This window comes from Papilio xuthus, unplaced genomic scaffold, assembly GCF_000836235.2.
Source record: "Papilio xuthus unplaced genomic scaffold, Pxut_1.1 DF827135.1, whole genome shotgun sequence".
NCBI classification, from domain to species: Eukaryota; Metazoa; Arthropoda; class Insecta; order Lepidoptera; family Papilionidae; genus Papilio; species Papilio xuthus.
This window is the reverse complement of record NW_013531514.1, coordinates 1,323,951-1,335,759: the sequence shown is the minus strand read 5'-3', so window position 1 is coordinate 1,335,759 and position 11,809 is coordinate 1,323,951. Positions and strand designations below refer to the sequence as shown.

Below are 11,809 nucleotides of genomic sequence, written 5' to 3'. Positions count from 1 at the left end.
AGCTTATTATAGTTATTGACATTTTTAATATTTTTTTATTTTTAATATTATGTGAAATGGAATTGTTAATGGTTTTTTTTGGAAAATAAAATGTTTTCGCAATTTCTTTTTTTTTTATTTCGTTTCTATATTAACTGCCATTATTAATAGTAATCTTTTCTTTAAAAGTTTTTAAATTTACTTGGAGAAAAAGGTCTTAATCATTCAAGCTTCTGATATTCTGCCGTATAATTTCATAAATGTTTCTTAATTTTTATAAAAAGAAGAGATCGTGTATTGTCTATTGTGTTTTGGGTGACGTTATACAAATCAGGTATTTGTAACTGTTCACATTCTTGAGAGACTGTTGAATACATTAATTTTGAACACAGTCGAATTTTAAACGAACTAAATCTTCAATTTGAATACAAATGTTACAATTGTATATTTTGATTATATACACCATACATACATATCTGACCACAATTTTTTAACACTAGTCACAATTATGCTACGATATTTCCTCTTTAATCAGTTTCGTATACAGTTGGGGGTTTGACGTATTATTTAAAATGTCCGCTGCAAATAATATAATTTTTAAAGTGATTTTATTCATATATATAACTAGTTATTTCGCCCAGATTTTATGTGACGATAATACATTAAAAAATGGAGAAAATAAACCAATTATTTATAAATGTTGTAAAATGGAAGAAGGATTGGAAATTAATGGGAATAACGTCAGCTGTACAGATGTATTCAGTGGATTGATTAATTCGACGTACGTATACGATCAAAATATCTACGAGACAACTAAATCCATAGAAGATGTCTTCCAAATAAAAATATTTGATAATGATTTAAATAATAAAGAATATCACTGTGAAAGTTTTCATATATTAGAGGTAAGTTAATATACATAAATTTATATATATAAAATATTAAAAACGAATAATTAACTTAAATATCTTATATCTTTAAATGAGCAATTCTTGCATATATAATTGGAATCTCGGAATCGGCTCCAACGATTTTCATAAAATTTAGTATATAGGGGGTTTTGGGAGCGATAAATCGATCTAGCTAGGAATCATTTTTAGAAAATGTCATTTTATTCGTGTTTTATCTATAATCAACTTAAACATAAACTTAACTTGTTCTATGACTAAGATCGAAAAATATTATTCATATTTCATCATTTTATTAGTAATTCGTACTTAAATATAATTTCCAAAAAACACAATTAAAAAAAAATACCGAGCAAAGCTCCGTCATCCAGGCTCTATTATTAAATGGAGTCCCTTTAGGCAAGGTTCCGAAGATGCTGAGTTCCCCCTTTGAATAGCTATACTAATTCTTTGTCCGAGGTAGCTGCCAGCGCTTTGGTCCCTGATGTCGATTAACTTTTTTGATAATTCCTTAAAAAGCCTTAAAGCGCCATAAGCGCGGACCAAGGATCTCGACGACGAATGGGACAAAATCATATTCGGAATCTAGACCCCTGTATTTGTTTAGTTTTAATATACTATTTATTTGTATATGCATGAGTAAATTTAAAGTTGATGGCTACAAAGGTAGAGAAAGACATGAGAAAGTATGGATGGATTGTGTAGGAAGGGGGAAGATTCAGATATGACAGCTGATAGATGTATGGAGGAGTAGTACATACTGTGCCAACCAACCGTAAGGACAAGGGATTTTTTTTAATTGAAAAAATATTAGCAGATTTTTTTGTAAATTTACTAATATTTTACCATCCCAAATAAACTCTAAGTTTGTGTTAGGATATGGTTTACGACAATAGTCGAATGGCTGGATTCGAACCTCCGACCTCGTGATCAGAAATCCGTACCCTTAACCATTAAAATTAATGTTTTTTTTGACAGAGTGGAGAACTCTTTGTTGAAATAGAATACCTGCATTCTTTTACACGACGGATTTATATTGCTAAGGAAAGCTATTGTTTTGATTATATACTAGATGAAACTTTTCTTGAAACAATCCTAACTTTTGTGCGGACAGAAACAATTAGGAATGATAATACAAAAATTCTTTTTAATTCCATATGTAAGTGAACTTCGTTAATATTATTTAATATTTCTCTTACTAGCGACCCGTTTAGGCTTTAACTTGTCTGGTTATTTTTGTGTATATTCCAAACAAGCTGTCGCAACTCCATCCGCGCGGAATTAAAAAACTTAATGACTAGCCTATGTGTTCTTCCATACTGCGTTCTATATCTATGCCAAATTACAGCGGACCCGTCCAGCCGTTGGCAGAATGCCTTCATACGAACATCCATCCATCTAAACATTCGCATTTATTTAATAATATTAATATTAATTTATCAAAAATAATATTAGATAAGGATTAATATTGTATTGGAAAAAATATTACTTATGTTAGATGTAATTTCTTCTTAATTTCTTTTTTAATAGACAAAGATATTTGTGCGTATGTTTCGTCAGTGGAAACTCATTTTGTCATCAAATTGCAGGTTTTGTGATATCAACTATTTTTCTGATATTGTTCCTTGCGGTGTACGCGATGTTTCCAGAGCTGCGCACACTCGGTGGTAAAGTGGCTATGACTTGTGCTGCATGTCTTGTGGGTGCTCACAGTGTGCAGGCTACTTTGAATTTACTTTTAATCTATTCATCAATATCAGTCTCATTCTGCATCGTGCTCCGTAAGTAAATTTATTTATAATCCCGCGGGCACGGTATTAGGAACAAGCGGGGCGCTGCTGCTCGTTGCGTCGTTGTGTTATGTTTTGATTCCATCGCAGTCTGCCTGTCCCGGCCCGTAAATGTGCCCATGGCTTAAGAGCTCCGTGGTGTTTAAGCTCTCTTTGCTCTTTTTTATTTTTAATATTTTTTTCCAGCAACTCTGACATATTTCTTTTTCATGGGAACTGCATTCTGGATGAATGTAATGTCATACGATTTGTGGTGGACGTTTCGGTGAGTCAATATTGATTTTGTAATTTTCGAATCGTACCTAACTTGTGCTATTATCCTGGTTTTGTTATGTATTATAAGTGTTAGTAGAATATGTAGTGTAATAATGAAAATGCTACCCAAAGATATCACGCGGACAAAGTCGCGGGCACAGCTAGTAATAAATATAGTTATATTACAGAGGGATTGTTAAGGCTCGTAAGATAAATCGTCGCGGTGAGACGTTCAAGTATTGTATGTATAGCGTCTACGGATGGGGAATGACATTAGGTTTGACAATATTCATGGTGACAATGAATGAATATCCACCAGCTGGCGCTATCAGTCCCAGCATTGGACAATTCTCATGTTACCTTGGTGGTGAGACTATTTACTTTTTTTTAGGCTAGCTCAAATCGCTGAAATAGCGAAGCGACCGTTGCTAATTGACATTGATTTGATGATTGCATATGCGTTCCCTATCTTTAATTGACGGAGGAGGACAATATTTTCCCTTCCCATGCGGGATGCATCTCACTCTCATTAGAAAAGTCCACTTACCTCCCATCCTTTCCTTATAAGAAAAGGGAAGGGAAAAAGGACTAAAATTAGTCCTCCGGGACGAATTTACTATTGTAAAATAAAATAAATTATATTTACATTCTTACAGTAATTAAATGACTAATTAATTAAACTACCAAAATAATACTATAAACTATATACTAAAACTAAACCAAACTAAAAATAAAACTAAATAATATAAAAAATCGACCCCAAATCGCTGCGGTCGCACGGTAGGGTTCCCAAGAGGCTGGCGGCATTTCCCCGTTGGATGGCCAGGCTCAACCTTTGGCCGAAATGCGCGCCAGCCCTTGGATTTGCTATTGTTACTTCTTTTTTATATCTTACTAATATCATTTTTCTGTGCGTCCCTTTCTCCGTCGATTAAAGGCAGGGAGCATCTACAATTGCAGATGTTAATGGTAAGCGATCACTTCGCTATTTCAGCGTATTCCGATAGCTGTTTGCTCGTTTGCCACTTTATGATATAAAAGAAAAATAGAGATGCTGTTTTATTTCCAGAATATGAGCAAGGAATTTATTTGTACGTGCCGATGTTAATATTAATAATATGTAACTGCATATTATATTTGATGACTGTGTTCAATATATGCCGATCGAATAATTCCAATCATATGCTCCGATCGCAATCTTCCGCAGCGACTAAAAATAGTCGAAATATGTATGTATTTATCAATATTGTTTTTAAATTCAATATTTAATAAAGTTTAGTAAAATTATTATAACTTATTTGTTAACGTATTCATTTATTAATCTTATTCTTAATTACATTTCATATATAAAATAAAAAATTAAACAAAATATATTAAAAATAGCACCACCGGCTGCGGAATCCCACGACTCAAACAACCAGTGATCAGGGCTGCAGATACAGGAACCTTTTCACGATGCGTGCGCTTTCCAGGATAACTACTTTTTGTATCGGGCCCTTAATCCAACTGTTTAGCAAGAGCTTCTTGAGATGTTGGTCGAAACTCTTCGCTATCAGTCCATTCACCGATACGACCGATATATTATATATATGCATATTCCGTAGATGTGTATGTGTAGATGTGTAGCTACATTAATCTTATATTAAGCTGTATATCTATTCTATCTTTATTTTAGGTTTTTCGTCTTCCTCAAGATATCAATAATTATGGGAATCAGTTTTATATTGGAAATAGTCAGTTTCTATTTTCCGAATATTGAATTTTGGTACATAACAGACGCATATAATATACTTATAGGAGTTGCTTTCTTTGTTATATTTGTTTGCAAAAGAAGAGTTTTACGTATGTTAAACAAAAAGTGAGTATTATTATTAAAATATTGTCAAAGAATAACTTTATAACCCAGTTCTGTATCAAATCAAAAATATATCGTTTCAGATACAACGCTATTTTTTAATGGTCGATTAATTTCCAAAACATATGCCATTGTTTTTTTTTTCATGCGTGGTTGATATTTGATACAGTTATCAACATAAATGTTATTAATTATTTTACGTAATGCAATGATTAATTTTTTTCTAATACTACAGGTTCAAAGGAGAACATCAAAACAAATTTTCTTTGGTGAATATGTCGCAAACCGAACGTAAATGAGCTAACAACGATCACAACAAACTTGAGCATTTTATAAAATTCAAAATGGCGGATTATACATTGATGTTTTTTCCTTGATATTATTTTTTTAACGTACTTTAATATATTAAGGAAAATGTTGATAGAATGATTCAGCCGGATAAAAAAGATGGCTCGTAGTTTTACGTTTATTGAATAGTTTAAGCGAAAAATTACGAAATGTAATCGAAGTCGAAAAATGAAAAATTCGAAATTCAGCGTTCTAAATGTTGGTACACTGACTGCACAAATCTGATAACTTTATAAAAGTTAATAAAGTCATCAGTGTTTAATTAGATAGACGTATGTTTATTATAATTTAATTTAGCTTGTACATAAATATTAAAAGTAATTTTATTATTAAACGATGATTTTTTTTGATCCTTTGTCTCGTTCTGATTATTATTATTATAATATTATATTATTTATTGGAATAGGAATTAATTACAACTGTAAAGTTGTAATTAATTCCTAAGTATACAAACAAGCGATAAAACAATAAAAAAATACAAGCAAAGATAAAAAAATATATTATTACAATATTTAATGTGGATTACTCTATATATATAAGGAAGTTAATTTATATTCAAGATGCAGTGCTTCTTTTACGTGACTGTGGCTGTTTTATATGAACTTTTGTATATATTATTGATTCAAGGACATGCAAGGTCAAAAGTATACTTGTTGAATGATAAAACTATTAAATTATTCAAACTTTCGTGAGACATTATACTAAACTGATATAAAAAGGGCTAAACACTCACGTATATTCGTCCGATGGCGGCACCGACTAGTTTCGAGCCCATCGGGGACCCTTCATCAGGATGAGAAACTAGTCCGTGCCGCCACCGGACGAATATACGTGAGTGATTAACTGTTCTTATATCAGTTTGATAAAACTATGGTAAGAATTGAAATAGCACTTCTTTAGTTTTTTTGTTTTTCGTTGTCCTGGTTAAAGCGTAATAATATATTTTCTTATACTTAAGTAAGTTTATATAACCATTGCTATTTCAGCAACTCCTTAGAGTCGATTTGTTGCACAAAATCTAACGACGGCAACGCATCTGCGGTTCCTCTGATATTGCAGATGTCCACGGGCGTCGATCATCACCTCGGTGATCCATCTGCTCGTTTGCCCCTTTCTCTTATAAAAAAAACACAAAAATCATTGATAAGTCTTGATTACTATTGGTGGATAAAATAAGAGGATTATTTAGTTATTAAGTCCCAAGGCGAAGAAGACGCGGAGCTACAAAGCTTAAATCGATAATCCTTTGCCGCTGTCCTCCGTCGTAAAAATGTATGGCTTGCGATAAAATGCCTTTTTCACTCAACGTCCCGAGATAAAATTTAGATAATAGTATTTGTGTAGTTTTTAAGTATCAACAGATCGTTTTGATATATTACCGCTATAGTTCAACAAGGTACTGGCCCGATTTGAATGGTGTTATACCGTTAGTTTTGTCAAAAAATATGTTAAAACCTACCTAGTGTTAGGAACAAAATCCGACACTGTTCCGGTGTACTAGCGCAACACTGGCCTTACTAAAATGTCGATGTTTATGTCCCCTCACTAATCATTCTGATACTTGACTTGGTTATGAAAACGCGCCATTCGCGCCAAAGGATTCTAATTAATAATGTCTAAAACTAGCCATGGGAACTTATATATAATTAAATACTGTAATACAACAGAGCGGGTGCGGCTTGTGAAGCGGCTGAAAATGCAAAAGCATGCAAATACAGGGGTCTAGGCTCCGAATATCATTTTGTCCCATTCGGCGTCGAGACCCTTGGTCCGTGGGGTCCTAGCGCTTTAAGACTTTTTAAGGACATTTCCAAAAAAATTAATCGACATCACAGGGGACCGAAGAGCTGGCAGCTACCTCGGTCAAAGAATTAGTTTAGCTGTACAGAGGGGGAACGCTGCCAGTATCTTCGGGACCTTGCCTAAAGGGACTCCTTTTATTAACATATTTTAGTTAATTATTCGTTTTTTTTAATTTAATTTTATATCATAGATTTAAGAGTTTATGTATTCATAGAAATAAGGATGTAAATAAATATTTATTAAATATTTATATAAAAATATCACCAGATAGCAACAGTAAGACAAGGATTTTATGATAATTTTGACATTAATAGGGGCGCTAGTGAGCTATATTAAGTTAGATAACTTTGTTGGTCTATGCTATGTCTATTCAGTAATATCTTTGTTTTGGTTGTTCGTGATAAATGTGAAATTAGGGTTGTCACAAACGAATAACTGCAATATGGAAAATTTACGATGCTTACTTAGAACGATCATTTCATAGTTATAATTTTTGTTGTACAAAAACCCAGTTGTTGAACCCCTAAAATATGAAAATGAGATTTGACACTGATAACAGTGGTAGAGCCCGCTTTAACATCTTCGCACGAATCGGCCCGGCTCGCCCGGTGAAATACCACGACCACACAGAAGACAGGCGTGAAATGGAAGCAATTCCGCGTTTCGTTTGATGAGTGTGCGTCGCGGAGGCCTAATTTAGTTCTCTTTCCCCTCCCACCCTTTTTCTCATAAGGAAAGGATGGAAAGTGGAAGTGGACTTTCCGGATGAGAGGATGCATGGGAAGGGAAGATCTTTTCTTTCTGTGCATCCTCTCCTCTGTCGATTAAAGGTAGGCATCGCATGTGCAATTGCGTATGTCTATGGGCAACACTCACTTCGCTATTTTAGCGACTTCAGGTGGTCGCTCGCTCGTTTGCCACCTTATGATATAAAAAAAAAAAAATTGACAACGCTTGTCATCGAAAAAAATAAACGTGGAATATCTCAATGGTATAGACTTAGCGTACTTATATTTCAACTTTGAGAGTATTTTTTTTACATTTAAAGACCTTGCACAGTCTTACACACTTAATAAACAAAATCCTTACACTTCATGAATACTAGGGATTTTAAATCTTAAGCTTTAAGGCTGAAGGTATAAATTATATTTGTTGTATTTGAGAGCACCGCAAATAGGTATTTACCAGAGATATTTGCTTGCGGGAGGACTTGTAGGCGTAAAGGAATTTTTATAGCGGTTGTACGTGACTAAGAATCCGAGGTCGGGAGGGTATTAAGGCTGCAGGGACGAGCAATATACATCTAGTAAAGTAGTACACAGGCCTTGAGAGCGTAGACTACTGTACTTTTCAGTTTGTTTTTGCAATATTTATTTTAGTAACTAGCCGTAATAACAGAGCCTTTCTCACCGGGCCAAGTAAATTTGTTGTACTAACATTTTCAGTACGTGCAGTCGATTGTAAACTAATAATAAAAAATTAATTTCATACTTAGAGGCAGGTCTGATAGTATTTTACACTTCTAAGTCGTGTCGTGTCGAGAAATCTATATATATATAGGAGAGGATGCACAGAAAGAAAATATTTTCCCTTTCCATGCATCCTCTCATCCGGAAAGTCCACTTCCACTTCCCGTCTTTTTCTTATAAGAAAAAGGGTGGAAAGGGCAAGAGGACTAATTTTGGCCTCCGGGACACACACTCATCAGACGAAACGCGGAATTGCTTTCACTTCACGCCTGCCTTCTGTTTGGTCGTGGTATTTCACCGGGCGAGCCGGACCGATTCGTGCAAAGATGTTAAAGCGGGCTCTACCACAGTTAAAAAATAATATGGGTTATAGCCTGTCCAGTGGAATTTACAGTTCAGTGAATAGAGCCCATTGTGAACTGTTTGATCTACTAGCTTCATTTACCTTCCAAATTTTTAATATTCCAGAACATTCTTCATGATGTGTATATCAATCTTGCGAATATTATAAATGCGAATGTTTAGATTGGGTATTTGTTTGAAGGTGTTCTATAAACAAGGACTCAATGACTAATAATCGACGAAAGTACGTTAGCGTAGTCATGTTTATTATTTAAAATATATTTATAATGTTAATTATTATATAATTTTAATTTCCTTGTTAACAAGTTAGCCTCGAATTTGTTTAATTTCCTCGAGTCTGCTCGCATAGCTAACTGAATTCTCGTGTGTTGATATAATTTCATTATTGCCACGCCTGTAACGAAAGTTCTACGTATTTATATTATTTCTAATTAACATTATTTTTCTAAAATGTAAGCATATAATGAACATTATATACTTTAGACGATAAGCCAAGAATAAATACTAAGAGGATTCCCTCAAATTGTCTTTGACAGAGACAAGTTTTTTTTTTATATCATAAGGTTAAGGTTCGCTGAAATAGCGAAGTGATCGTTGCCCATAGACGTACGCAATTGCATATGCGTTGCCTACCTTTAAATCGACGGAGGAGAGGATGCACAGAAAGTAAATACTTTTCATACATCCTCTCATTCGGAAAGTCCACTTCCACTTCCCATCCTTTCCTTATAAGAAAAACGAGGGGAAGGGAAAGTAAAAAATATTTTCTTACAGACGGTTAAAATAAAGAGCTAGACGAACTGTAATGTACACTCTTCACGTATCCGCAGATAAATTGCATATTTTTAGCAATCATGATCAGATACTAGCTGTCGGCCGCGACTCCGTCCGCGCGGAATAAAAAAAAACTGTGCTATTTTAGTTACTACAAATTTTAGCTAGAACATGGAGATTACCTTCAAACAAACATCTATCCAAAAATTACGAGTTTAATACTATATTTTTCCCCTTTAAAATCACTACGAGGAAAAATTCCAACTTTATTAAATTACAATTGTGCAATGGTCTTTACGAGTACAGATTACAAGGAAAACGTATAACAATCCGAAGACCATATTAAAATTTAATAATTTTAGATTATAAAATTATTACTCAACTTATAAAAAAGTCATTGGCTCCTGTAATACAAGGAAACCTAGTTAAGAAGCCAAGATTATAAGAAATAATTATGGAGATAGCTAGATTTTACCTCCATTTTTTCTTTTCCTTTATTTATATAGCCAGTATATCATATGTCGCTCACGAGTTTGTCCACTCAGAACTAAAAAAAACTTAATTAGTAGCCTATGTGATCCTATGTTTTACATCTATGATTTTTAGTGAAATCCATGAGGCCGTGCTAGAGATATCTTCTAACGAACATCCATCCAAACATTCGCATTTATAATATTAGTAAGATATGCTTTGGCACTTAAGACTGGGCTATGTTAGCATTTTTACAAAATCACTTGTGTTTTATTATTATTGCGTTCTTTAAACGTAGTCCAGTAGAAACGTCAAACGAAATATAATCGTACTTTCAAAGAAATATTAAAGAAACCTCATAAGGGGAAATCGACAAAATTTTCCTTTGGCAAAGTATTTCCTTAATATTCTTACGTAGCAAAATTATTAAGCAGGAAACGATATTCGTGAGTGCGGAGCTGCATGTTCATAAAGGCTCGTATTAAAGCTTCAAAGTGTTTCGGGTAATAACAGAAACGACATATTAAACCTTTTGGAACGCGATTACGTCAGAGTTTTCGCTAATGTTACAAAGTTTCTATATTTGAATTTAGAATTCTGTCAATCTATACAAACTTTAACAAAGCTTATCAGATTTTAATAATTCTGGTATGTTCAAATAGTTAATACTCAGATTTTTTATAGTAAAAGGTCGCAAATGTGCAAGCCACCTAAGTTCGCTAAAATAGCGAAGTTCAATTGAATGGTAAAAGGAATTTTACACGGTTTGAAAACAGAAATTGCGTTTACCTAATTTATATTCAGAAAATATAACAATTTCAATTAAAAAATTATGACATGACCATATTAATAGAGCAAATATTGCAACATAGTAGTAGTCGCCCGCGACTCTGTCCGCGCGGAATTAAAAAAACATAATTAGTAGCCTACTGTATGTTCTTCCAGACTATGTTGTATGTTTTAGACACTATAAATTAGAATCCTTTGGCACAAATAACGTGCTTTCGTTACAAAGTCCAGTGTCAGAATGAATAGTGAGGGGACATAAACGTCGACGTTTTAGTAAGGCTAGTGTTACATTGGCACATTTTCGGATTTTCTTTCTAACAATATCTATGCCAAATCTCATCGAGATCCGTTCAGTCGTTCTGGAGATCCACAAACATACATCTAAATATTCGCATTTATAATATTAGTAAGATTAGTAATATTTACTTTTCAGTTCTCTTTGCATGACATAGTAATCAGCAAAACTCCTACACTCCTACCGCGCGCGCGGTCGCACGAACACTGCGCTCCGGTTTATATTTTGTTTAAAAAGAGATAAAGTGCAGAAAATTAATTTACATAATTACGATACAATCAACTTAGTTTAACTTATTGTGGTTGTGACATTTTTTTTAGTGTTGAGTGCCTTTTTTAACCAATTATCAGTCGACTAACAATTAATATTAGGCAGTGTCTCAGTATCGCTTAAATGTCATAGTACAGAGTTATTGCACTTTATAGAACAGTACGTAAATCGCGTCATTGTCGTACTGCAATTTTGTATAGAACTTAGCATTCGATTTATTCTACTCTGTGGCACCTGTGCTATTGCGATAATGATTTGTGACCGATGTACCCACTCCGTAAAAAAAGATGAAGTGGTCGTCTGCTCAAACTCTAAAAAGGGTTTTCACTATCGTTGTGTTGATTTAACAACATCCTTTTACAACAAAAACGCTCGCGAACTAAAAAGGTCATGGAAATGTCCTTTGTGCGACAACATAACTAGGCGCAAGGGCGACAAGA

At 33.8% G+C, this 11,809-nt stretch overlaps 1 protein-coding gene across 1 annotated transcript; it reads left to right on the top strand.

Moving 5' to 3' along the window:
• The first annotated feature begins 531 nt into the window (after positions 1-531).
• Positions 532-5,416, top strand: LOC106119628 (G-protein coupled receptor Mth2-like). The gene is made up of 8 exons (XM_013314682.1): positions 532-884; positions 1,866-2,046; positions 2,477-2,668; positions 2,864-2,942; positions 3,121-3,299; positions 4,002-4,161; positions 4,608-4,790; positions 5,023-5,416. The coding sequence occupies exons 1-8, from the start codon at positions 552-554 to the stop codon at positions 5,084-5,086; spliced, it is 1,371 nt and encodes a 456-aa protein (XP_013170136.1). The 5' UTR covers positions 532-551; the 3' UTR covers positions 5,087-5,416.
• The last annotated feature ends 6,393 nt before the right edge of the window (positions 5,417-11,809 follow it).